This window comes from Trachemys scripta, chromosome 5 (genome assembly GCF_013100865.1).
Source record: "Trachemys scripta elegans isolate TJP31775 chromosome 5, CAS_Tse_1.0, whole genome shotgun sequence".
Classification (NCBI taxonomy): domain Eukaryota; kingdom Metazoa; phylum Chordata; order Testudines; family Emydidae; genus Trachemys; species Trachemys scripta.
In genome coordinates, this window is record NC_048302.1 from 24851882 (window position 1) to 24877268 (window position 25387).

The 25387-nt window shown below is 38.4% G+C and overlaps 1 protein-coding gene across 5 annotated transcripts in view; it reads left to right on the forward strand.

Moving 5' to 3' along the window:
• Positions 1 to 25387, forward strand: part of WDFY3 (WD repeat and FYVE domain containing 3) — a 300207-nt gene that overhangs the window by 179080 nt on the left and 95740 nt on the right. For all 5 annotated transcript variants that reach the window (XM_034772580.1, XM_034772579.1, XM_034772581.1 and 2 more), the window contains 10 exons: positions 61 to 173; positions 2292 to 2523; positions 6718 to 6818; positions 8445 to 8663; positions 12404 to 12585; positions 15325 to 15556; positions 18543 to 18703; positions 20580 to 20691; positions 21116 to 21306; positions 24367 to 24519. In XM_034772580.1, coding sequence (XP_034628471.1) covers positions 61 to 173; positions 2292 to 2523; positions 6718 to 6818; positions 8445 to 8663; positions 12404 to 12585; positions 15325 to 15556; positions 18543 to 18703; positions 20580 to 20691; positions 21116 to 21306; positions 24367 to 24519 — 1696 coding nt within the window. The remainder of the gene's footprint in view (positions 1 to 60; positions 174 to 2291; positions 2524 to 6717; positions 6819 to 8444; positions 8664 to 12403; positions 12586 to 15324; positions 15557 to 18542; positions 18704 to 20579; positions 20692 to 21115; positions 21307 to 24366; positions 24520 to 25387) is intronic.

Consider the following 25387-nt stretch of genomic DNA (forward strand, 5'->3'; position numbering starts at 1 on the left):
TTAAAATTGAAAACAAGTAAGCAACTTGCTTTGTATAATTTCTTTGTCTCTCTTATCCAGGGAATTTTTACGTTTGGCAAATCCTTTGAATTGTGGCGCTTGGGACAAAAAGCTGTTGAAACTGTACCGAGTGCACAAACCCAGCTCATTAAGCTATGAACCAGAGATGAGAAGTAAGTGTTCAACATCAGAAATATATTTAATCGGCAAATCTGATTTATAGCTAATAAAAATTTATAGGTAAAGTTCCAGAGAGACATTGACACATAATGAAATAAATAATCTGAATGATTTGATGGGGGTTTTTTTAGTTACTAAGGGGAAAAGTAGCTATCCAGTTATAATTAAAAAGCATTATTTTCACAAAAGGTCTTAACAACAGTATGGGATCTGTCACCACTTAAACTAACTTACTAAATAAATAAATCCTGTGAGGAGTATATAACTTTAAGGGACACCATCTACTTAACTATTACTCATCTCTGATTTTTAATCTTATCTTTACAAATAGCATCTAAGATTACAGTAATTCAAAGATACTTTGTGTATTTGTGACAGCCCTTTGTGTGTCATCACCTTTCACTGTTTCTGCTGCAATAATTGCTTAGGCTCCAGCCATGCAATTGGTGCACTAACTCAGATCCCTGAAACAATTCCCATTGCTTAAGTGGGACTCAGTGTGATTGTAAAGATGTGCACTAGCATAACTGCAGGATCAGGGCCATTTTCAGCTTTCCTCTGTCTTTCAAATGGCAAAAGGTGAGAGGGAGAGCATGAGGGGGTGTTGGAAAAAACATTTTTTCAAAAATAAAAATTGTGATTTGAAAATCCATAGAAATTGGCAGGGTACATGAAATTAATTGCAATTCAGTTTTTAAAAACTGATTAGTTTTTAAATTGGTGGTATATCTTTTTAATAGTTCGGAAGTTCAGGAATATAATTGTTCACTATTCATTGTCTTTGACATACTAATATAGGACTGGAAGGGACATCCTGACTCACTGAGTCCACTTCTCCCTCCCACTCCCCGTCCGCCCCCACCCATCCCCACTTCAGGCCACTGCATCATATAATCCATTCATAAATGTGTATCAAGCTCCATTTTAAATGTAGTTAGGTTGTCTGCCCCCGCTACTCCTCCTGGGAAGCTGTTCCAAACCTTACTCCTCTGATGGTTAGAGACGTGCTTCTATTTTCCATCTTAAATTTCTTCATGACCAATTTATAGCCATTTGTTCTTCTGCCAACGTTGTCCTTTATCTGAAATAGCCCTTCTCCCTCCCTAATGTTTACCTCTTTGTTGTATTTATAGAAAGCAATCATATCCACTCCCAGCCTTCATTTTGGTAGGTGAAACAAACCAAACTCTTTTATCCTCCTCTCAAAAGAGAGGCTCTCATTCTAGTGGTCTTTCTAGTGGTCTTTCTCTGCACTGGTTCCAATTTCAAGTCATTTTTCTTGAAAGAGGGTGACGAGAATTATACACAGTATTCCAGATGAAGTTTTACCAGTGTTTTTTAAAATGGCATTTATACTTCCCCAGCTCTGCTGAAAATTATTTATCTTCTGCATCCTAGATGATACATGAAAGATAATAGAGAATGTTATTCTGTATCAATTCATTCTCAACATAGTCTACATCATTGGCATACTTTAAATTTGTTATTGGTAGCACGTGCTAGGCATTGTTGGATGACATGCATAATCGACAGATTTTCAGGGGACTAACACAAGTAACTCTAGTAGTAGTAAGTTATCTTGGTATAATTTGAAAAACTACTGGTCAGTAATATTGTACAATGTACAGTGAGAAAATGTATTTAACTTATTTTAGCAGTACGTTACTTATATATTCAGAAAAGACTTCAAGAATCTTTGAAAAATACTATCTTTTCATTTACTCAATATTAAAATAAAATTGCATTTTGTCTTCAGTACCCAAAAGAAACCTGAGTGTATTAGAACGGGAGCCTCAGGAAGTCTGTTTCAACAGAAAAACTGAGAGGAAGTAAAGGGACACTTGTGGCTGAGGCTCTGGACAGGGACTTATGAGATCTGGGTTCAGTTCCCATCTCTGTCACAAACTTTCTGATGACCTTGGCCAAGATATTTAATCTCTTTGCTTTAGTTTAGCATCTTTAAAATGAGGGTAATGCTACTCACAGAGTAGCTGATGACTATTAAGCACTCAGACTGCAGTTAAAGGGGCATGAAAAATATATAAATAAATGAGGGCCTGAAAAAATGCTTTCTTCTGCCAATATATTTTTTTTCTTGGCTTCTATTGTAGGTAGTATGGTCACATCAATGGAGGGTCTGGGTTCTGACAGCGTGTTCAGCTTGCATGAAGATAACCACTACCGCATAAGCAGGAGCCTGCTAAAGCCAGCAGAAGGAAGCACAGTACCCCTGACGAGGGTGAAGTGTTTGGTCTCCATGACAACCCCACATGATATCAGACTTCACGGATCGTCAGTTACTCCAGCATTTATTGAATTTGACACATCTCTTGAAGGATTTGGGTAAGGTCTTGCCACGCTTTCAAATAGTGTATTGTAAAGAATATCTTATTTCTTTTTTCTTTCAAAGAAATGTGTGCAATTTTTAATGAGCAGTTTAAAAAACAAAACCAATTAATCTACAGAAAGAACTACATACTCAGTGCCTTCAGACAAAGGATGCTGAATTCAACTAATGAATTTGAAGCACTTTTTGTTACCTGTAGAAGTGTGGATGCCACTGATAATACTGCTTACTTAGATGATCATTTACATGTGCATGGTGGGATCTTTTCAAATAAAGAAGAAACACAAGCATATACTAGCACAAAGAAGCCAGCTGCCAGGATTCAAATGAAGCCTGTGTCCCTAAAATTATCCTAAACTATCCTGAAACCTGGAAGGATTTGGTTGAGAGTTATACACTAGAGAATTATAGGCAAAGTAGAAATAGAACTAAAATTGTTTTGAAGCAGCAACTTTTAAAAGGAAATTGAGCCAGTAAGTAAGTGCAAATCATTGTAGAACAATTTGTTCACCGTAATTAGAGGTGTGATCCGTGTACAGGACTTAACTCCCTCTGTACCCTTTGTTAATTTACTTAACCTCCTTGATGCCATTTCCCCATCTAGTAAGTGGGAATGTTTGTGAGGATCAGCTAGTGTTTATATAAGTGCTTGGAAGATTAAGATGTGGTGCTATAATACTCAGCAATTTTCTAATAAAAACATTTCTCCTAGGTTGCTTTTTAAAAGATAGAAGAAGTTAAAACATTTTTCATATTTGTCTTGTGAAGAGCCAGACCCTTTCAAAACGACTATGAATGAATTCAAGTAATTTGTAAGGAAAATATCTCTTACTTCTGCATTTGTGGTGGACTCCACTTGGCTGGCAGAGAGATCCATGTCAGCTAACGCAGGCTTAAAAATACTGCCAGGCAGTCTCAAGTCAGACAACTCTGAATGAAACCCTGGATGGTGGATAATTATTCAAAGAAAATCCATTGTCTCTAATTTCTCAGATGGAATTCTCTTTGGCCAGAAGCTTGCCAAGAAGGTTTCTAGTTACATGGACAAGCTGCTCTCAGAAAGGACTACAGGCTTTCAGACAAGAGGAGTAGCTCCTTTACCTTTCTTCCCCCCCCCCTCCCCCCCCCTCCCCCCCCCCCCCCAAAAAAAAAAGAAAAAAGTTACCAAAGAAGGAGAACTTTCTTATTTCCGGGGGTAATACTTGGATTCAGAAAGCCAGAGGGAAGCTCAGATTGGGGAATGGATTCAGTCCCTCCTTCCAGTCCTAATAGTTTGTATCATTGACTGCAACCAACTCTCCATCCTGAAATAGGCCTACAGGACAGAATATCCCAATTATCAAGTGCCTGGTTCCAGTTTATTTCGGACAGGTTGGATTGAGAGTATATCATGGATATTCTGGAGTTTGACTGCTCCACTTCCCTTTTTACATCCCCACTCTGACCTCACAAGGCACATATAATTAAACTATCCTGGATGCAATCTTGCAGTTTCTAGAGCTGGTAGAACCTGTCCCTCAAGATGAAGAGTGCGCATTGCCCTACTCTATGTTGTTCATAATAAGAAAAAAGCTCAACCGAGTTCCAGAATATGTTAGACCTAGAGAGGCTACAATAGTTGAAAGAAGATGAGAAAATTCAGGATGATGACTCTAGCTTTTTACTATCACTGTGATTTCTTCAGGAGTCCTTTCAGGTTTCAGTGGCTCTGTCAAGAGTTGATCTGAATATTGCAGTCACATCTTGTCATCAATCTCTTTGGTTCACCTATGATATCACAATCAGTACAAAATATTATCGTTGGTCTGCTCTAAATAAATAGGATATCTCCATTAATTTATCTCCTAGAACTGGAAGGGACCTTGAAAGGTCATCGATTCCAGCCCCCTGCCTTCACTAGCAGGACCAAGTACTGATTTTGCCCCAGATCCCTAAGTGGCCCCCTCAAGGATTGAACTCTCAACCCTGGGTTTAGCAGGCCAATGCTCAAACCACTGAGCTATCCCGCCCCCTTACTGAGCTATCCTGCCCCCTGTCCCAGAATGCTTATAAAGTTATTAGTGATAAGAGCCAGGTTAAGTAGCTGAGACCCATTTATATATGTTAGACAATACACTGATTAGATCATCTTCCGCAGGGGTCTCGCCAGATCAAAGGGTTATTTTTAGTATGGGGAGTCCACCTGGAGCACAATTCAAAGAGGATATTGAGGTTAAGACTCCAGAGTACCAGTGTTTTAGACATGAGTTGGTCAGGTTGCTTCTTCAGGATTTCCAGGATCACCTGAGAAGGAAGCACATCCTGATTCATTCAGTAAATACAACCATAACATATGTAAACCACTGGTGGGTCACCCGAAGTTCAAGTGTAAAGGTCAACATGATGCAGATTCTCTTGCAGGTAGAAGGTCACCTAACTTGCATCAGGGCAATCCATATAAAGGTAAACCAGAACACAAAAGCAGACTTGCTATGTCTTCAGCAGGTGGATAACTTGAAAATGTTTCTGAACCAAGAATTATTCAGTTAATATCCAGAGAGCTACCCTAGCTAGACCTATTTGCATCAAGTCAAAAACCCAAACGTAAAGCTGCTTTTCCCCAGGTCAGGGAAGCAGAATGGTGATTATGGGAAACAGATGGCCTGAATCACAGATGTCCTAATCCAGTTTGTCTACACTTTCACTCTCCATCATTAAGAAGAGTGATTCAGAAGGTTAGAAAGGAACAGGTGTGTGTTGATCATTCTCCTTAACCAAGGATTTGCCAAAGAGACCATGCTACTCGAACCAAGTGGCGCTATTACAGAGGTCTTTGTTCACCTTCCCAGTAGGCAGGATCTCTTATCCCAGGCCTTGCTCCTGCCTCCTGAACTGCAAAGCTTGGCTACTGGGTGTCAAGTTCTGAACAAAATTAGATAACATCTTTCCTGGCCTCAACATATGCAACTGTTCTGGTACAATTCTCTTACTAATATCAAAATGATCACCACCACAAAAGAACAGATATTCCAGCTTTTCTGTATTCTTCACCAGACTGTTTAGACCTGGCTTAAGACTACCACTCACCTACCATCATATTGCTGGCCTTTAAGATAGACAGTGTCAGACATGCGTGCTTGGCTTGTCTCTCTCCTAGGTGACCTCATTATATTGAAGGTTTCTTAGGGCAGCACAACCATCTCAGCCAGCAAGGTAGTTCTATCTTCCCTTCTGTTTTACATGAGGACACAGTAGCTATTTGGACTCCAATGGTATTTGTTACCAAAGTATAAACTCTTCCTTATTTCAGAGGTAATCAGTCTTCCCTCGGTTTGCCCAAGGCCTCAGCAATTGAAAGAAGAAACACAGCGCATCCTAGATGTGGGAAGAGCAGTGGAAATACATCTTGTCAAAACTTGCCAGTCCAGGAAAACACTTTATTCCTTTCCTATCATCCTAAATACTTGGGCCTGAAGGAATATAAATCCTCCACAGCTCGTTAGCCAGATGCCTCTCTAAAGAATACTTATCTGTAGATAAACTTTAAAGGATCGGGGAACACTCAACACATTCAATAGTGGCATCCTGAGAAATGTCGTCAGCCACCACAGAGGAAATCTGTTCATCCATTAATACTTCTTTTTAAAGGACGATAGACTTGACTTTCACTTCCCTGCAGAAGTATACTTTGACTCAAAGGTGCTCCAGGTATCTGATATATACAGTGTAAGTTGTTTAGGTGGATATGGTGGAATTTAACAAAATAAGGCTGTTGAAGTTGTTTGTATTAAATCTAATAAGAATTTAGGATGAGACCCTGAATCCCTCTGATTCTTTAGCTGACACAGCTCCCAACACAAATGACACTAATCCTAATGGCTGGGGTGAGTTATGACTGACTTCAGTATCAGGTTAAAGTGGCATTGGACAGAGGTCCTAGAGCTTCATGGACAAGTGTCAACTGCCTCTGGTACCTACAGTAAGACAGGCACTGACAAAATGTCTTGAGGAGAGTTCAGTCCTGGAAAGAAAATTAAGGGGTAATACATTTTTTGTATTCTCTATGTAAGCAAGTGAATTCAAGTACAGTGTGGGCATGTTACAGCATCTTTTTCCAGATTAGATTTTGTTTACTCATAAAGTAGAGATTGGAAAATTGCATTGATATTTGGCTATCACAAACACTAATATAGAGATATTTTATTTAACAGCTGTCTATTCTTGCCAAGTTTGGCTCCCCACAATGCACCTACAAATAATGCTGTCACAACAGGTCTTGTTGATGGTGCTGTAGTCAGTGGAATTGGAACTGGTAAGTACATACAGCTGTTTACAATATTATATATTAATGACTCTGTACTATTTATGACTGCTGTATTGCTCTGTTAACCACAAAGTGAAAGCAGTATTATATGTGCCCCTCTCAAATAGTCTAGAGCTCTTCTTATATCTTATTTATATACCTTTCTATTGTTTTCCACTGCATCAGCAAAAAGAAATAGAAAATGTAGAAACGTTTTACAGTGAAAGATTTTTCAGCATAAGGTTGAACTGTGTAAAAGGAATGTATGTGATGCAAATGTACTGTGTGTGTGTATCTGTATGTATGTATATGAATACAACATAGTCAAATTTATTCCTTCAGAACACATGTTAAGAGAACATTAAGATTGCAGTGTTAAACAGCCAAAACTCAGGAAGTGCTGTAATTTAGGTCACACATTCAAACTTAATTGTTTTATACAATAATCATTGTTGCATCGTCTCAATACTGTTATTTATTCAGGATCCCAGCCTCATTCAGTGAATAGAATGAATGGTACAACATGTATTATTTTGATCTTCCTTTTTTAAGGAGTAGACCTCTGTCACATGTGAGCCCTGATCCAATTTTCATTGAAGTCAATGGAAAGATTCCTATTGACTTCTGTGGCAGTTAGTGGAAGCCTTCATTGTACATCATATCGTTGGTACACTTACGGCTCAATTCTGCTGTGCTGCATTGCTTACATTGAGTTAGTTCATTTACTTCATTTCACTAGATGTACTATAATGTACACTATTGTAATTACAAACAGAATTATCCCAGAATGGGAAACAGATTCATAGGACTCCTGTCTTAGTCATTAAGTACTCCTAACATTTGCTGACAGAATACTGTCCAACCTGAATAAATCAAGAATCCTGTGGAGATAACTGCATTTGCCAAAGTTAAGAATGCACATCTATAATATAGAACTGTTTAGCGGACAGCACTTAAATTCCCTTGTTTTCCCTGATTAAAGGTCTTGCTTTAGAGAGCTGCCTCATGCAATGTGAACTTTAAGGGATCAAATGAAATGAGGTAAAGCTCATACAGATAGACCCTTTGAGGCATGAGTCACCAAATTCCATACACATTCAAGCACACTACAGCCTTTTCCTTTTAGAATGCTGTTTTTTCTACAGAAGTCTCATAATTAAAAGTTTCCCACATGTGGATGAATTGTGATTTTTATTTTTTATTTTTTTTGGTAATTATAGCCCTGTCAAATCAAAACAAAGTTCACTGTGACACTGAAAGTGTCTAAGGACTATGATCCTGTCAAATTTCAATTATTTTTTTCCAAAGAACTGACACTGAGTGGTGGGGGAAGGGAGGGGGAGTATTTTTTTTATAAACTGGAAAAGGGCTCTTTTCACTTTCCTTATTCTCAAAAATAGCTCTTGCTCTCTCTCCTGCTCTCCCTCTCGCGCGCGCTCTCTCTCTCGCTTTCTCTCTATGTGTATGTATATGTATATGTATATTACCCTCAGCCAGAGAGCAGACTTGTAAAATTTCAGCCCAGAAAGTGAAAGCTTATAAGCAACTGCCAAAAGGAACTTCAGAATGGAAATGCTTGTGCAACCTTAACTATTGCTGCTACAACTATAATCAAATTTTGTTTTTTTGTTTTAGGGGAAAGGTTTTTTCCTCCACCATCTGGTTTAAGCTATTCAACTTGGTTTTGCATTGAGCATTTTAGTACACCTCCTAATAACCATCCAGTCAGACTATTTACTGTTGTGCGACGAGCAAACTCTTCAGAGCAGCACTATGTATGCCTTACCATTATCCTCTCAGCAAAAGACCGATCACTAATTGTTTCAACTAAAGAAGAACTGCTTCAAAACTATGGTAAGAGGTGCTGTAGTCTCATATTTTTGATAGTATTATGGAGGCATAAGAATATCTTCATAGTTAAGTTGATGTCTAGGAATTGCAGTTGATGGAATTTTCACTGAAATATTTCTTCCTCTAAATGACTTTTGCAACAAATGAAATGCAAAGCACACTTCTGTTTCTCCGTGAATTATAAGGGTAGCTTTGAAAGTTGGTGTGTGAATGTAAATAAAATGACCACCAACCTTAGTGCTACAGATTTCAAGGAGGAGAACCTCACCATTTTTCATAATCTTTCTGCTCCTAAATTAACTAACATGTTTGCTTCAGACTTTGTGCTATGGGTCAGAAACCAAACCTTACTAGCATTATTCTAAAAAAGCTAACAAGACATAGAAAGGTTACATACGTTCTTCACGTTAGCACATTTTGGCTATGCCAATGCTTGCTGGCCATTTGGAAGAGATCAACCATTTACTTCCAGTCTTAATGTTACAATCATTCTGCAGAAGTCCCTGCAAAGGGCATGTGGTCTCATGCACTGTCTGTGACTGGGGGTGTAAGGATAATGATAGGCGTCTGAATAATTAGAGTTAGCTGTCTGTATTGATACTCTTTAGAACTTTTTAAAAGTAACATTATTAGATATGGAAGCTGCTATTATATTTTCCTCTCATTTTACCAATCTTGAAAAACATACTCTAATTAAACCAAGCGTAAGGCCATAACAAAGGTCTAAAGATTCTGCAAGAAAGTTTTCAACCTAATTTCAAACTTAATTTACATGAAAATTAGAAATTACCTTGAGCAAGAAGATTAAATGAGTGTTTAATGTAGAATTCTTTAGAACTTATATAAAGATTGAGTCAATAATGTTGGTAAATTCTTAGTCTTCTGGAAGAGATGATTAAACTTAAAAGGGACAACTGTCAAGGCTATAAACATGTAGTAGATGTTAATGGTTCAAAAGTAGGTTAAAAGGTATCCTTTTAGCACTGAACTCAGATGCTATGAAAGGGTTGATTATGTTCAGGTAGGTCTAACAGTGTTATTATCTTTTAAATGGACAATACTCTGGACAAAAAGTAAATTCAGCTAGTTACTAAAAATGTATAGGTTTCAGAGTAGCAGCCGTGTTAGTCTGTATCAGCAAAGAGAACAGGAGTACTTGTGGCACCTTAGAGACGAACGAATTTATTTGAGCATAAGCTTTTGTGGGCTACAGCTCACTTCATCTGATGCATCTGATGAAGTGGGCTCTAGCCCATGAAAGCTTATGCTCAAATAAATTTGTTAGTCTCTAAGGTGCCACAAGTACTCCTGTCCTTTTTTAAAAAAACTTACAATATTCCCATTGGAGCTACATGCATTAAGAATTTTCATGATATGAATTACTTGTAGAAAGTTGAGCAGATCATACTTTTTAGTATTCCTCTTTTTTACATTAATTTCATATTCATATTGTTACAAATGTCAGAAGTTCAAGAAATAAAAATGAAAGACTTAATAGCCATAACACAGTGGGTTCTAAAATTCTTCAATCACACAATATGGTTATACCTCTATTTTGTGAGACTGTAGACTCTTCTTCTTGGGAGAGAAATAAATCTTGATAAGTTTGTATAATTTCTTTTGTCTGCATGTAAGCCAAACTTGAACATTTCAAGCTTCAATTGGTATGTCTCTCACTCTTCCAAGAAGTACTGGATTTGAAAAGGCATTGTCAGAAACCTGACGTTTTCTGACAGGTTACAAACACTGTTTTTTAATTGGCTTGGAAAATCTGCTCTGGTAAAGTGTCACCCTACTATTTTCTGATGACTGGCTAGTGTTGCTGTAAAGTATGAAGGAAATAAGTACCTAAGACCTGATATAACAAGCCTACCAGAGGTTCCAGTTTTGAAAGTGTTGATGGTATTTTGGATCAAACTGTTTACTTGAGGATTCTTTTTGTAATCAAGAATTGTGTACCCCTAAAGTGTTTGGCTTGTGAGAAACAAGTCTGAAAAAGATGGTGTGTATTTATAAGTTAGTTCTAGATCACCTGGTTTTGTCCTTCTTTTTCTTGAAATCTATAAGGAATTCAGAGTTTTCCCCAGATGCTGTCACTAAGGTGAGAAGTGAGTGGGTTCTTTTGCCTGAATAGACAAAGATGAAAGGAAGGCCAAGAGAACTCAGTTTCTATTAAGTTGTTCCCTGGTAGATGAATCTTCAAGGGTTCCTCCTCCCCCCCTCCCCTCCCCCAGATCTAAAAAAGAGCTTGGAGCAGTGAGTGTATAAGAAGCTAGTGTAATTGGGTCTTGGGAATTGTCCATGCCTTCCAAAATTAAATTAAAAATGCTTGTTACACAAAATGAGCAATGTTTCAGTTAAAATAAAGCACATTCAATGTTTTGAAAATGAAATCAGCAGTTCTTTTTTGAAGAGTTAAGAACTAGGAAAGAGCACAGTATAGTTCTGATCCTGCTAAAAGACTAAACTGCAGTGTTAATTTTGGCAAATTATTTTAAACTCACTGACTCCCCAGATAATAAATCTCATCTATGTTACACATGTATTTTGAAGATTGATTACATAATATTTGTATGGAATTTTAAAAGTCATTATTTAATAGTTTTAAATAAAATTGATACAACTAACTGTTTTCATATTTACTTGGTAAATTTGCTTTGAAAGAAGTCTCAGATTTTAAGACAATTTTCAGATTGAGGCAAAAACTATTCAAATTTTGGCAAAATTTCCTGTACTTTTCCAGTGGCCTTAATCAATGTTCTGATTTATATTATTTCTTTCTTAATCTCATGAAAGATTATTGAACTGTTATTTCAAGGTATGTCGAAATTGAGAGTTTAAGTTGGCAGTTCCGTTTTCTCTGTACAGTAGTTGAAAAGGGAGAAAAAAACCTCACCAAAAACATTATCGACATATCTGAGAGAACCAATATCACAGGTCAAAGTTCCTTATGACCTTATGAAAACTCCTCATCTGTGTCCCACCTTTATATGACTTGGTCACTAGTTAATCCATCTCTTATGAAGTTTTTAATGATGGTCCTTTGTACTATATTTGTGTACGATTATTTAGAGTGGGATTTTCAAAATTGTTGTCCTACATCTCTTCCCACTGAAGTCATTGGTAAAACTTCTGTTGACTTCAGTGGGATTTGAGCTGAGGCAATTTTGAAAACTCCACCCTTCGTACTTATATAGAAAGTACTAGAGTCTTGATAGTACATCATTTTGTGTCAATTATGTACTTCCACAATGAAAATGAAGAAAAATATTGCCGCAGGAGATAGGGCTTCAAGTTACTGTTTCAAAGCAGGTAAGAACAATAAGAGAAATGAAGTAAAAAAAAAATAAAATTAATCAGTGCGCTTAGGATTTTCTTGGATAAAAAGTAAAGGAACATAAGTGTGGAAACTGTTAAAGCTAATAATGCTATACCAGTTTCTCTTTCTGCAACTCTGTAAGGGAATTCATATTATCAGACTCTGAAAATACATGCTCAATAAAGTAAACTTAAAAAATTCTGTGTTCGCTCTTTCATTTTAATTGAAAGTAAAGCAATATTTGATGATTTACTCAGACCATATAACTTTTTATTGGGTTTTTGGTTGCCTTCAAATGTATTTGCTTTCTGAAATGTCAACCTTAATTTATTGATTTATAGTATTTTAATGTAAAGCCTAAGGAAATAGAAGAGTAGACTGTTATGATAGCCATCATTTCCCATTAATATTCCTTTCTTTTTAGTTGATGACTTCAGTGAAGAATCATCCTTCTATGAGATTCTTCCTTGTTGTGCTCGATTTCGCTGTGGTGACCTCATAGTGGAAGGACAGTGGCATCATCTTGTTCTGGTGATGAGTAAAGGCATGCTGAAAAACAGTACAGCGGCACTTTACATTGATGGACTGCTTGTTAATACTGTGAAGGTGGAGTAAAAACTTTACATTTTAACTTTGTGTTTTTCCACTAGACTTGCTATATTTTCTTTCACATCATACTGATGTATTTTACTTGTGCCCAGGGTGATGGAGCATCATTGCTTCCAAATAGAAAAGACTTTTTCTAAGTTCCTTGCATCATTCCTTACACGCACTATCAGTAACAAACGAAGCAGGGGGTTCTACAAACATCCTCCTTCATTACACGATCTTGATTCAGTCCTACTACTATTAAAAGGAAAGAGGTAAAAAACAAAATCTATTATGTGCTTTGTAACAACAATGGGGACCATCATTCATTACTGGTAGGATTTGAATCCTGAACCTTCAGAACTGCAGCATAGCTTAAACTATTGGACTAACTACATTAGACAGCAGAAGGCTGTTACCCCAGGGAAGGAGTGGGTTGTTGAGGCTACATCCTGAGTCTGAAGTTTAATAGGGGGGAGCTTGGTCCACTCTCTTGCCTTTCCCTCTGGGAGATTTTGCCCATGTGGTATCTTCGGGGGGGGGAGGGGCCGGGGGGGGCCATGTGTTGGAGGGGGGGGGGGGGGGGGGGGGAGCCTGGAAAGCATTAGGCAATCTAAATAGAAGGATTGCAATAAGCACTCCTTATATTCTTTTTTTATTGAGGGATGAGGAATGCTTAATAGTACAAGTCAGGAATTTGATACCCAAGTGGCTAAACTATGAAGCCTAAGGCAGCGTAGCAAATATCAGTAAGGGTTTGATCCTGCAAGGTGTACTAAAAGTTCTTCACTTCGTACTGAAGTCATTGGGACTGACAGGAACTCAACACTGGGCAGGATTGGGCCTTAAGGGAACTGGATCGGTGTTGAGGAAAAGATGACATTCCTTCTAACAGACCTAACACGTTACAGGTGAAACAATGTTTTAACTATAAACATACGTCTGGCACTCTGTATTAATCCTGCAAAATGAGGAATGTAATAGTTTCGATGAACTTCAGTATTTCATACAAATTACTACCCTTTTTTAATCTGATGACTAGTCTGTTAGTGTAAGGGTAACCCACGTTTCTCATTTAGGATGTTTTTTTTCCAGCTGTATGAATCTAGTTAATTTGTGTAAAATAAAAGATCGCAGTTTTGTTTTGAGTAAAGGAGAGCTTAGTTGTATGGCACTAGAACAGATCTCTTGTTTGGATTCTTCCGTGAAGTGAGAGATCAACAGTTCAGCCTCTTTAAGCCTTCCAGATTTGATTTATGTGAATGCTATAATGGTGTGAAGCAAAATACTCCTGATATGACATTTGAAAGAAGCAGAATTGAAAAAGCTCTCCCTACCATGTTACTGAAAAGAGAAAATGTGCAACAAAGCTTTGGAAACACTGTAAAAGGGCAGTCTTCCAAAAATGTTTTTCTTTCCCAAAGCCTGGTAAAATTTCCAGTGTATAATTGTGGACTTATGTTTGTGCGCTACAGAATCTGTTTATCTTCTAAGCAGTTCTGTTTTCCTTAAATGTAAATGCCAGAGTTTTGCATGAAGCTACAATGATGAATTTGAGCAGGAAATTGGTTGATAATGGCAGTCCTTTCTTTAAATTTTATGTAAAGACCTCAAGTGTCTATACCAAATTGTAGCATTACATTTCATTTCGTAGACCATTGTTTCAGACTTTGTTCCATATATTAAAAAAAAAAACTTTGTACTATTGTATGTATTGGGAAGTTATTGGGAAGTATCTGTTTAGTGGTTGGACTTACTATATAAGGGGCAGTGTTTATTCCTTAGATCAGAAAGGCAAATTTGGTTCTGTTTCCCTGTCACTGGAATGAAATAACTTTGCTTATTTGTGCCTCAGCATGATCAGGGTGTGAACTATCCTTGCTGTTCTCTTTAATTTTCAAAGAATAAGTGGAGGGATCACTAGAGTATAAAATCATTTTATGGCTATCTCAGAAATATTGACTGTAGCTGTAATTTTGTGTTCTAGTGATGTAGTCTGGCGTGTTATGTTTTTGTTGTTTTTTGTTTCTGTTTTTTAGAATTTAGGTACAAAGATAAAATGGCGATGACACCTAGAAGAGAGCCAGTAAATAAAACAATGAATCTAGAGTAACTTCTGTATCAGTGTGTAACAACTCCTAACATTGGACTTATTCTGAAGTTATTTGTGTTCTTTAAAACTTTAAGAATGAGCTTGGTTTTGGGACACAGCGTGGCGATAGGCGTGGGAACGGTGCGGGGGGGTGCTGCAGCACCCCCAGGTTTTATTGCTGACCCCAGGGCTCTGCTCCCGCCAGCCCCGTGCCCGAGGCTCTACATCTGCCCCAGCTGTGGTCCCAGCCTTGGCCCCCTTACCTCTGTCTGCGTCCCCCTCTCCTGGAGCCATGGCCCTGCTCCCAGTTCTAGAGGGCGGGGGGGGGGTCGCGGACAGAGGTAAGGCGGGCGCAAGGTAAACAGGGGGCTTTGCAGTTTCGCAAGCTTTCAGCACCCCCACTATAAAAAGTGTTCCAGCGCCACTGAGCATGGCTCTGCCACAAAGTCAGTAATCTTGTGCAAGTTACTTAACTTCTGTGTTTCAATTTCCTTTTAGCAGCATAGGCACAATTATCTCAAGAGAAATGTTGCCATAACTAGTTAATGTTTTGCATATATATTTGAACACATGAAACGCTTTCTAAATTTCCAAGTTATTTACTTTCTTTTTGTGATAGCTTTGTACTCCTCCTAACCGCTTTGCCATTTGTTTCTCTTTTACAGCTTCACTATGTTCACAGTAGCCCAGGCGGGTCAGGTTCTGCTAATCCACCAGTAGTCAGCACAGTTTATGCCTATACTGGCACACCACCAGCCCAACGCCAGATCTCCTCCTTGGTATGGCGTCTGGGACCAACACATTTCTTAGAGGAAGTCTTGCCTCTTTCAAGTGTTAGCACCATTTATGAGCTGGGACCAAATTATGTTGGAAGCTTTCAAGCAGTGTACATCCCATGTAAGTACGAATAAATTTGTTGTAAATGATTTTAGGGAGGATTATCTCTTTGGATCTTTTTTAATTCCGAATCTACCCTGTGAACAATGGAAGCCCATTTACTTACTGTTTGAGAAAAGTTACTTACAGCAACTCATAGGAAAAGATGTTACTATGAACCAAATCTTAAGAGCTCAGAATTATCTCATAATTATTGTTTTAACATATGGACTGTGAATAAATTCTTGGTCTCCAGCATCAATATATAATAGCATAATTCTTTTCATTGATCCACTGATTTAAACAAAGCTATATTGAAATATAATGGCTAAACATAGCTCAAGTGAGAATAAAATTACACTGGACAAAATGTAGCGCATACAAAATTATTAAGGGTTTATTGCACACAAAGGCGAGCAATGAATACATTGGTATTGTAACCATTTTTGAGAGTTCTTTTTGGAAATGGAATGTGGTGATGATTGGGAAACAGTGGGTTCCTCCTCATTTGCTCTGACAGGATGATGAACAGCCATCATCCAGGATTTTCCTACGTTGTAGAACTCCCTCTTTTGCCTCTGCATTTAGATTCCTACCTCACCGAAAACAACATGCAGGAAGGAAATTTCCATGGCTACCTCTGATAGTTACAGAACGCTCAAGCACAAAAGGCTAAAGGAAAAAAAAGAAAAACCAACAAAGAAAAAAAAAATCAACCGTACTGCTTCTTACAGTAGCTTTTTCCCACAGGGACTGTAACATTTTTCTGCTGTCACTGAGAAAAACCTCCATTATCTCAGAGGAGTGAGGCAGTGGGTGAAATGAGCTGTGACAGAAAAAACTAACCATAGAGCTTGCCTGAAGGACAAAAGAATCTCTCCCATGAGGCCAAAGGCTGTCCCAAAAGTTACAGCAGAGAGACAGCATTTGAAGTGGTGTCTGGAGCTGAGAAGGACAAAACTGTCACTCTCAAAGAGGAAAGAAGCTCATCTTAGAGGCCTTCCAACCAGTTCCCAAGATTTGAGGAATCCCTGTTATAGACCTGCTCACCACAAAATTCAGTGTTAAGTGCTCCTTTTACTGGCAGCAGGTATCCAGACCTAATAACTCTAGCTCTCGACCCATTTGCTATTTCATTAATTTTTTCTCTAGATTATAGTCGTCCTGCTCATGTGGTGAGTCCTAAAGAAAACTGCTCAGCACAAGACTTCTTCAAACCTAATTGCCAAAAGTGACCAAGGCAGGGTTGGCACATGGACCTACTGGTGCAAGAAGTAAAGAGCCCTATGTCCTTATGCAAATACCTTATTCAGTAGGGTCCAATGATGAAGCAGACCCAGGACTCCTGAGTCTTTTCTCCTGACTCACTGAAGCTGAGCTTCTTCATTGGGGGTGTTTTAGGGCACCCATGAAAAAGTGACCACTTTCACATTCTTCCTGCATAAGCTGAGTTTTTCCATGTGATGGAAGACAAAGATTTTTTTCCTTTCCAGCTAGGCAGGCTAGAATGTTTTTGTCAAAGGCCTAGCCACTTGTTCCTTTACTGTGTGCTGTGCTAAGCACTGTAAGGGGTTTGGTAGATGGTACAACTGTGGGGCCTTCTTCCTTGGTATCAGATTTCCCTGAAGGGTAGGTGCCTTTTTCTGCCCTCAATCTGGTTAACTTCCCAGTGTCTCTGTGTAGTCTGAACCTGTATGAAACTCCCTTCAAGCCTCCATGCTGGCAGATTTGCATTTTTCTCCCTGAAGGTAGTTGTTGGAGACCAAATCCCTTACCTAGGAGAATAGGAGGGCTCTCTGTTTTCCTGCAATCCCCTATGTTTGGTCTTACAGAGAGATAAACTGCTATCTCTAGGTCATTTGCCCCTGTCATATATTTTGCCAAAAGTCCTGTCCCTCTTTCAGCTAACCAGGATGCCTTCTTTCTAAGTTTCGGTCCCAGTCTTAAGCCATAAAGAGAAAAACCTGGCACAGCCTGGACCCCAGAAGAGTCCTCAAGGTATACCTAGATTAGAAATCTTCAAGGGAATAGTTTTCCATTCATTGTATTGATGGGTTAAAGAAAAGACCCCCCAGGCATCAAAATATGTCATGAACGAAGGATCAAATCTGGTATCCAGGAGGCTTAGGAGAGCCACAGGAATTCCCTGTCAAGTGAATTTTAGACCCTACTCCACTGGAGCCCTAGACACTTGCTGACCCAGAGAGAGGAGACATTAAGTGAACAAGATTTGCACTGCACCTTTTCAATAGTCACTGCAGATGCAGGTCTACCACGCATGGGTGGAGCAGAACTTTGTGAGAAGCATCCCCTTCCAGGGCAGTGGATTCTCTTTGCCTTTCTGACTTCCTCTGGGCCTTCAGATCCCTCTTCTAATTCAGCCTTGGATCTCGTTCTCCTTTCCTAGAGTGTAACTCTTAGCAGAGGTTATTTTCAGGTTGTCGCAAACCAAACCAGATAGGCAAATAATATTGCTGTTTACTGGCTAATTTGGTTTCATGGCTTGATCACAGCAGTGCATATTCCCATCCTAGTGAATTTTCTAAGACCAGGCTTTGGTAACAGACTTGCCTTCTTAGCAAGGTAAGTGGGGTGGTCTTAACAGTTCTCTTTCGTGTCAGAAAAAAACGGGGGAAACAGCATGACTTCTTTGCCTATCTTGAATGAATGAGGAGGGGGAAGCCAGAATTTGTACTTTCGGTCACAGACAGCGAACTGGCCATTAAGAATGAATATAATTTACCTTTGAATATGAAGGAAAATAAACTTGTTGCTGTTTTTAAAAAATAGGGGGCATGTTACACAAGTTCTATGCCGTCTTGTATATAGGCCCAGACTGTACACAGTGCTGTTTGATGTTGACTCTATCTTTAGAGGGGTTATTCATAGCCACTGACTTTATTTTGGAGGCCTTTCTCTAGCGTAAAGTGTACTGCAATTTTACTTTTAAAATTTACTCTACAGAAAAACAGTTCTGGTTTTAAAGTAAGTTTTTCTTATCTTAAAGGTAAAGATTCTAAATCGGAAGGAGTCAGCCCATCTCCAGTATCTTTGGTACCAGAGGAGAAAGTCTCTTTTGGTTTATATGCACTCTCAGTTTCTTCACTTACAGTGGCAAGAATAAGGAAAGTTTACAACAAATTGGATAGTAAAGCTATTGCCAAACAGGTATGTTAGAAAACACATGGTATTAACTTCAGAAATTTGCTAGGTTAAAAATGGTCTCAGACTTATAATTCTACATATTTTCACTGTTAATTTTTGTTTTTAATTCTGTCTGACATTTGGGCTCTACGCTGCTGTGATAGCCATCACCTATGCCCAAATTCACAAAGGTATTTAGGCTCCTAATTTCCATTGAAATCTGTGGAAGTTAGGTGTCTATATACCTTTGTGGATCTGGGTCCTACTTACTAAAAATGTTCTCTGTGTTCATTTTTCTCTTAGGTAAGCTTTTTAAACTGCATTGCACCATTTTATGGGATGATGCTCTTAGATGATCCTCTCCATTAGAATTACCTTACTAATGACAGTTTTATTCCTTTTTTCCCTTTATTGCAGATGCTCATTGTAATTCCCAATGAAAATATTTAAGGCCATAGTGTAGAACAAGAAAGTTGATAGTAATAGAAGTAAACATTACTAATGTCCCAATCTTCTGAATGTGCAAATGTGTAGTGTTCCACTAACCCTCATGTCCATAAATGTTTGAAGGTTCTAAATTAATGTCATAGGGACAACTGCCATTTTGACTAATTTCCTTTACTTGCAACAATATTATGTCTCTAATTTTTACTCTGATTTGTGAAACTGATAATCAGTCTAACAAATGATGTTCTTAGCTAATTTAATTTTTTTTAACCTGTCACTGAATTGATTACTTATGGGATCACCATTTCTAAGTGTTGTAATTTGTTTCATAGAAATTAGGGTCAGTGGAAATCCTAGGGCTTGTCCAACTTCTGTGATAAGTTATCTTAGTGGCCTCTTTGGGTTATTTGAAAGTTAATTTTATTTTTAAACCTTATCCATTCTTTACCATGAGAGAGAGAGAGAAAAATTGTCATATCTGTCACAGTTCAGGGCAGCTGCACCTGTATTGCCCCTTGGTAATCCAGGAAGGGCACCCACTCTTAGGGTCCAAGTCCCCAGCCGTTGCCTTTCTACCTGTGTGTGTGTCTCTTCTGACTGTAACATTTCCAGGCTGCACAGTTCCCTGGCTTCACAGCAAAAGACCATGTATGTAAACAGGCCTGCTTGCTTCTCCTTTCAGGGGTGGTACACAGTGTAATTGACCACAGTTATAAAGTATCACACAGCACTTCCTATGCAAACATATTTATTCTTAGGGTATAAACAGTACAAAGAAAATGTATTTAAAAACAATAAATACTTACCTACATACTTGCTAATAAATTTACCAGAGATTCTTTCCCCTCCTCCCTCCCCCCCCCACCCCACTCCCAGTGTCTCCAATGTGGGCTCTGGCAGGGGAGTCCTTCAGACCCCCACAAAAGGGTCCGTTATGTTTCACAAGTTCAGAACAGTTTCAGCTGTGAACTAGCACACACGAAAAGTTAGTAGTCCAATCTTTATACTGTTCAGGAGTGCTTGATCTGGAGTTTCCAGGAGCAGATAATGAGTAAACAATAGGGTTTTTTTTCTTTCCCCTCAGGGCATGGCTTCAAAAGGGTGGATTTTGAAGTAGATCAGTTGCATTCCCCTCATTCCTAACTATTTCCTAGGAAATCCAGTTCACACATGGTATCCCCAAAAATCCTTCAAAATAACTAATATCTCCCAGAGATTGCATCAATCCTTCCTGCTTCTAAAGGAGTTCCGTACAATCCCACAATAGTATACAAACATTTTCATTTTCAATACAATGGGCCCTCAAAGATATTAAGTTAAACCTTCTTGAATTATGTTTAATTCCCTAAGGTTTGCCTGGAATGTTGCAGGATACTGTTGTAGAGACACAACATCGTTTTCAACAGCACAAATCTTCTGACTCAATCACTCTCTTTCATGGTATTTTATTCAGCTGGCTGTTTCTTCTCATGAGAATGCCACACCAGTGAAGCTACTGCACAACTCAGCAGGACATCTGAATGGACCTGCACGCACCATTGGAGCAGCTCTGATAGGATATTTGGGTGAGATAATTTGATGTTAATGTGTGTTTACTGCATTAAATATTTTTGATTTACAGTATACAAGAACAAAGGTCTAGAAGGTGGATATGATTAAGTATCCATCAAATAAAGATTGTCTACATTATTTTATTGTATTAATCGTGTCATTTATTTTATTAATGTGTTTTGTTTGTTTAATTTCTGCCATTTTAAAAATGTAAACATCACAATGGTTTTCCACAATACCTATGCTTTCATTAAGCCAATTAAATAACTTAAACATAATTCTTCCTCTTCCTTTTTATGGGCTTAATAGAATTCATCAACTTTATTTTTGTTTTAATTAAACTGATAGTAAAATATGTCTGTCTTGTACTTTTTATGATTCGTGTACAAAAAGTGAGGTAGGTTTTTAATAATTTTATTTTTACCACTTTATGCTTAGGAGTAAGAACATTTGTCCCAAAGCCTGTTGCCACTACATTACAATACATTGGTGGAGCTGCTGCTATTCTGGGTTTGGTAGCCATGGCATCAGATGTAGAAGGACTATATGCAGCTGTGAAGGCCTTGGTGTGTGTTGTAAAGAGCAACCCATTAGCCAGCAAAGAAATGGAAAGAATCAAAGGTTATCAGGTATGTAAGAAGTTAGACATAGTAGACCAGGTAGATTGAATTTCTGTGTAACTCGGCACTCTTACATTTCAATGCACTTAAAAATTGCTTTTTATTTATTATATTTAGTATCAATTGCTGTTTTTAAGCTTGCCTTACTATCAGTTGAATAATATAAATAAGGACTTGGACTTCATCGGGGCATCCTTAAATTCCATCATGCTAAGAGCTTACTTGCCAAGAGTTTGTAGCAGTCCCCCTTCATTGTCTACAAATGTGGCTTCAAACTGTGTACTTGCCAATGTGACAGTCCATGAGCACCATAGTGAAATCATAATGTGCTAGCAGACTCTCTCAGCAGACACTTTGCAATTGATCATGAGTGGGAGTTTCACAACTCTGTAGTGAATAATATTTTCAATCTGTGGGGTTCCCCTACCAGAGATCTGTTCACCTCCCAAACAAACAGTAAGTGCAACATACTCTGTTCCAGAAGAGCGCTGGGTCACCACTCACAGGATGATGCTCTACTTCTTCCATGGTCAGATCATCGGAACAATGCCTTCCCTCCATTTCCACTCCTGCTTCAAATTTTATGTTTCCCAATCTACTGACTCAGGAATAGCAAGATCAGGCATCCCAACCCATGGCTACTACATCTGAGTCTGTTTTTAAGATGGGGATTGTCCTTAGAGCAATCATGTTCTCAAGCTGTACAGAATATCCTTTCTAATGGAAGGATTCCACTAGGAATTGCTACCTAACCAAGTACAAGCATTTCTCTTTTTGGGTGCACTTTTCCAGAAACCACAGATATTCTTCTCATTCTGGACTATATTCTTTCCTTGAAGACAGCAGGGTTATCTGTCAATTCCTTATGGGTCCCCTTGGCAGCAATCAGTGTATACCATGTGCTTTCATAGTGCTATTAGATCTTCGCACACCCTCTGAATAGCAGATTCTGGAAAGGCCTAATCAGTAAATTTCTGCCTATGAAAAAGCCTACTTCTTAATGAGACTTGAACCTTGTTCTCTCAGTACTCACTAAGCCTCCTTTTGAACCATTAGCTTCTTCCTCTGTGTCTCTCCTATCCATGAAGGTCGCATTCCTCGTAGCCATCACTTCAGCCAAGAGGGTTGGTGAGCTTGGGGTCCTGATGATGGATTCTCCTTACACTGTATTCGATAAGGACAAGGTTTCATTATGTTTACACCCTAAATTCACCCCCCGAAGTAGTCTGAGTTTCACCTGAACCAGACTATCTCCGTACCTGTGTTCTTCCCAAAACCTCTCACATCCTCAGAAGATAGGAGGCTCCATTCATTCGACATTGGGTGAGCCTTAGCCTCTTACCTGCAGAGAATAAAAACAATCAGAAAGTCCCATAGACTGTTTGTTGACACAGCAGAAAGGGTCACGGGTCAAGCTGTATCCTCTTAAAGAATCTTGAAATAATCTTGGGCTGGATTTTGCTCTGTCAGCTGTCTAGTTTTCCTCTTTCTTATGGGGTCAGAGCTCATTCCACAAGAAGGCAAGCAACATCTGTGGTGTTGCTTCACGAGGTGCCTTTACTTGATATTTGTAAGGCAGCTATGTGGAGCTCAGTCCACACGTTTGTGAAACACTACGCCATTGTACAGGATTCCTCTACTAGTGCATCTTTTGGAACAGCAGTCCTTTGTTCAGCTCTGCCGTCTACAATCTTGCCTCCCCCCCCCCCCCCCCCCCCTTCGTATTTGAGTACTGCTTGTCATCACCCACAGTGGAATATGTATAGGGAACAGCACTTGAAGAAGAGATAGTTGCTTGCCTTATAGTAACTGCAAGTTCTGGAGCACAAGATGGCAGCTTGTGCTAGGACGTCATAGTACTGTGTACCAGACCATTTCAAAGTCATCATTGAAGTCCTTGGGTGTTATTGAATTAGAAATAATTCCCAGATATTTTATTAAGGCATTCGCCCCATCGTCAAATAATGGTGTCCTGTTCAGATAGAATCTATTTGATCACATAAGACCCTGTCAATACTTAGCCTCAATTGCTGAGTTGAGGGCTGAGTGAGAGTCTTCATTCAAGCTATCTTCAGTTTTGATGGGTTTAAAAAAGACATTTAACATTATTTTAACACTTTTTTAGGGTGTCCTTTTTCCAAAAGAATGCCCCAAGAGAAAAGACTGGTGTTTCAGTATTGTACTTTATAGTTTGCTTTCAAATATTGTAATGGATCTTGCATATTTAATACAATCCAGCTCAATAGACCATTTCTGCTCACTGGGCACCACACCCAGAATATCAAGGTTTTAGAGCCATTGATTACATAATAATCATCAAATCTGCCATTACGTTTTTAAAAACTTCTAGGATATAAATAGTGTCTATTGGTGTTCTGACCTAGTGTTTTGCTGGGGATTAATAAATAACCATAATTCATGGATACTTTTTTTTTTTAAATGGCAATCCTAGGACCACAAAAAAAGCATATGATCAGTTTTATGGAATTACTAGATTAGGGTCATTAAAAGTTAGAATTTAGCACTGTTTTGGATATAAAGCACTTCTGTAACTTGCCTTTGAATCCCCTGATATTCCCTTCCTAATTGTCAGACTTCAGATTTGAAAAGCCCCCCTTGCTTTGGCCATTAAACGGCCTTTCACTTGTCATATTGAATCAATGTTTTTGGATAATCCTTTTGTCTGATATGGTACTTATTACAGCAGTGCAAATTCAGTGCAGCACTAGATGTGTGCCCCAGCCAGTGGCAAAGAATATTAGATAGTTTAGGAGCAGGGAGATATCCCTCCCAGCTCAACATTCTTGCCTTTTTCCAGTTGATCCTAATTCCATCTTCCTGCTTTTTCATCACACCCTTCAAGCTAACAAGGTTAAAGGAAGTTTATTGGTCCTACATTTTATAAAAGCTCCGTTTTCTTAAAGTGGATTTACTGTGTCCACGTTTGCTGGTTCCATTGTGCTTTGATAAGATTCATATTTTTTGTCTGCAAAATATTTGTAATATGGATTATTGTCCGGAACAATAATGTAGAAAGAATGTTCATGTGCTGCTAATTTTTTTCCCCAGTTATTGGCAATGTTGCTAAAGAAGAAACGCTCCCTTTTGAACAGCCATATACTACATTTGACCTTTTCCTTGGTGGGAACTGTGGATAGTGGGCATGAAACCTCCATTATTCCAAATTCAACTGCCTTCCAGGATCTGCTATGTGATTTTGAAGTACGTATAGCATCCCTGACAACTAGAAATGTTATTTGGATGGTTAATGATTCAGGTGCTAATATAACACCTTGGCAATAAATCATAACAGAGAAGGTGATTATTGTGAGAATATTATACTTTATACATAGTTCAGGACAGCGGACAAACTATGGATAGCCTCTGATCTACCATAGTGTAATTCTCATGGTAATCTTCCTGCTGCAATTGCTTCACTGCTAATAAAATTATTACTGGATACAAAAGATATACCTTTTCATTGTAGAAGAGGATGAGGATTGCAGTTAGCAGTTGAACAGCAGTTTCTGCTAACCTGTATGTTTTTATGTAGTAAATATATTGAGATACAAAAGATATATTGAAAATAACAATGGGGTAAAATTCCAATACAGCATGTCCGAATCTGTGTATCAGATCCCTATTAAAGTTCCATATGCATGGCCTACAAAAAGAACCCTAAGCTTGCAGTTTTAAACCAATAAAAGTAATCCAGAGTTACATGCTGTTATTCTGTTCCTATCTTATGCTATTGTGTGAAGAATAGCAAAGCATTTTACATAAGATGTTACCCAAGATGAATATAGCTGGACTTCTTGGTAATAGTGACCATAATATACCAGTAATTAAATTTAATATCCTTATGGCAGAAAAAACACCACAGCGGCCCAATACTGTAGCATTTAATTTCAGAAAGGGGAACTACACAAAAATGAGAGGGTTAGTTAAACAGAAATTAAAGGGTACAGTGCCAAAAGTGAAATCTCTGCAAGCTGCGTGGAAACTTTTTAAAGACACTATAAGAGAGGCTCAACTTAAATGTATACCCCAAATTAAAAAACATAGTAAGAGAACCAAAAAAGAGCCACCA